Below are 2,105 nucleotides of genomic sequence, written 5' to 3' on the forward strand. Positions count from 1 at the left end.
TCTCTCTCTCTCTCTCCTATTACAGCATCAGAAGGTTCAAAACAAATACAAGGTGAGATGCAACATTTTACACCCGATTTATTCTCAAGTGTAAGCATCTTTATGATGAATCTGTATGGTTATATTATGTCATATTTCTTACTGTCTGTCTCAAGTTCAAGTACAAATGTGCTTTACTCGTATGAATCAGTCATAGCAAGAATATGGCACATTATTATTATTACATTACATGACCCAAATGTTACACTCTGATCGTCTCATTCTAAAACAGTGGTCGTTGATGTGCTCTTATGAAAGCCGTCACTCCTCTGGGAGGTTTTTCTTTGCCAGATGTTGCCATCTGTGTTCCAATTTAACCCAAAGGCGCGTGATGGGGTTGAGATCAGAGCTCTGCAAGGCCAGTCAAGTTCTTCTACAACTACGCCCCAAAGCTCAGAAACCATTCCACAAACTGTTGTCACAAAGTCAGGAGGCACACCCTTGCTTATAACGTCATTATATGCTGTCACATTAAAAATTAGAGGTGATTAAAGGTGCTGTGCCCAAAACTGTGGGAAAACTGGTCCAAATACTTTCTGTCCACATAATTTTGGTCATATCGTGATCATATTTCATTCATAAAGTTTCCTTCTCTCTTTTAGAAACTGTGTCTAGAAGCAGTGATTGCTCGCTGACGACAGCTTCGCCTCCGCTCCTCCTCATCCTCATCTTCATCCTGCTGACCACCTGATGTCCTCATCCGTCCTCGTGGCTGACCTTGTACCCATTCTCCATCGGATCGGGAGATGATTCTCAGATGTTCAAGTACACAATGCAATCTACTCTCAGACAGTGAATGACACAATTCAATCTATGCTAAGCTATCGCAAATGACACATGTTACCTTGTGGCCGTTTACCTGTGAAATTCCAGAAAGAATCAGGTGTCTTCTCCAAAACAGGGCCACAGTGACTCAGGGACTGGCACTCCGAACCACAGTGATTCATTTCTTGTTATTTTCCTCTCCCACCTGTTGTGTAAGTAGTAACGCAGAATATTACACATAGAGCTAGTCATAAGACTCATATCCCACTCTGATGCCAGAAGAACAATGAGTCTGTCAGGACAAAGTTTCCCCTCTTTCTCATCTCTGTTTCTCATTTTCTCCGTGTTGTGTTGGATTTACTTCTTTTTGAGAACCTGTCTCAAGTTGAAAAGTGACCAAATAAACACGTACTACTGTACTGAGTGTCTGGAGGTTGAGGTCGGTTAGTTAGCTGGACACATTTTAAACTGCCTTATTTGCATCTGAATAAGATTATGATGTATTAAAAATAATAATTGTTTTTGTTGTTGTAAACTTTTCTAATTAATCAGATTTGGGCATTTTAGGAGGAAATGGGGGAATATTTTGGAATAGTCAGGCAGGGCTGCTACGCCCCCTACTGGGATTAAACTGGTTTAACTGGAATTGGACTGGGTTGGCCATAAACCCAGAAACTGGACGTTAGATTTTGGTGCTGTATGGAAATAATGGGACCTGGGACAGAATTTGTCCTATCTGCTTGGACCCACTTGTCATTTTGCCTCTCCTCCCCTCTTGCTTCACAATAAAGCACAGACAGAACAGAGGGGTTTATGGGTAAACGCTCGTCTCGCTCCACTGTACACACTGCGGACCACTGAGGAGGCTGATTGGTTGATGCTCCTGTTGACCAACCAGATGTGCAGATATGCACACAAGCCTTTTGTCATTTTTGTTGTTGTTGTTTTGTTTTGTTTTGTTTTTTTCACAGGATTCTTGATTTTAGGTTTTACTGTATAGGTAATATATTCTGCAAAATGAAATATATTAACGACATAATTCAGTTTTTTTAGTGAGAACCATTCGCTGATATTTACGTGCAAAAGTCAGATAAAAAATATTTTTTGGGCACAAAAACAATGATTTATATTCTGGATATATATGTATATACTGGTATGTTTTCAATATGCTCTGCTGCAATGTAGTTTCACAAGTAAAATAATCTGATGGTGAAATTATTTACATTTTTTGCCAAATATTTTTTTTTATAGAAATCTCTTCAATTGACTTATTAATTAAATGAAAATATCACACTGAAGCA

The 2,105-nt window shown here is 39.2% G+C and overlaps 1 protein-coding gene across 1 annotated transcript in view; it reads left to right on the forward strand.

The window, feature by feature from the left end:
• efna4 (ephrin A4) overlaps window positions 1-2,099 on the forward strand; it is a 31,734-nt gene extending 29,635 nt beyond the window's left edge. The window contains exons 4-5 of the mRNA XM_027286956.1: window positions 26-52; window positions 642-2,099. Coding sequence (XP_027142757.1) covers window positions 26-52; window positions 642-730 — 116 coding nt within the window. The 3' untranslated portion in view covers window positions 731-2,099. The remainder of the gene's footprint in view (window positions 1-25; window positions 53-641) is intronic.
• Window positions 2,100-2,105: the final 6 nt, after the last annotated feature.

Source organism: Larimichthys crocea, chromosome XIII (genome assembly GCF_000972845.2).
Source record: "Larimichthys crocea isolate SSNF chromosome XIII, L_crocea_2.0, whole genome shotgun sequence".
Classification (NCBI taxonomy): Eukaryota; Metazoa; Chordata; class Actinopteri; family Sciaenidae; genus Larimichthys; species Larimichthys crocea.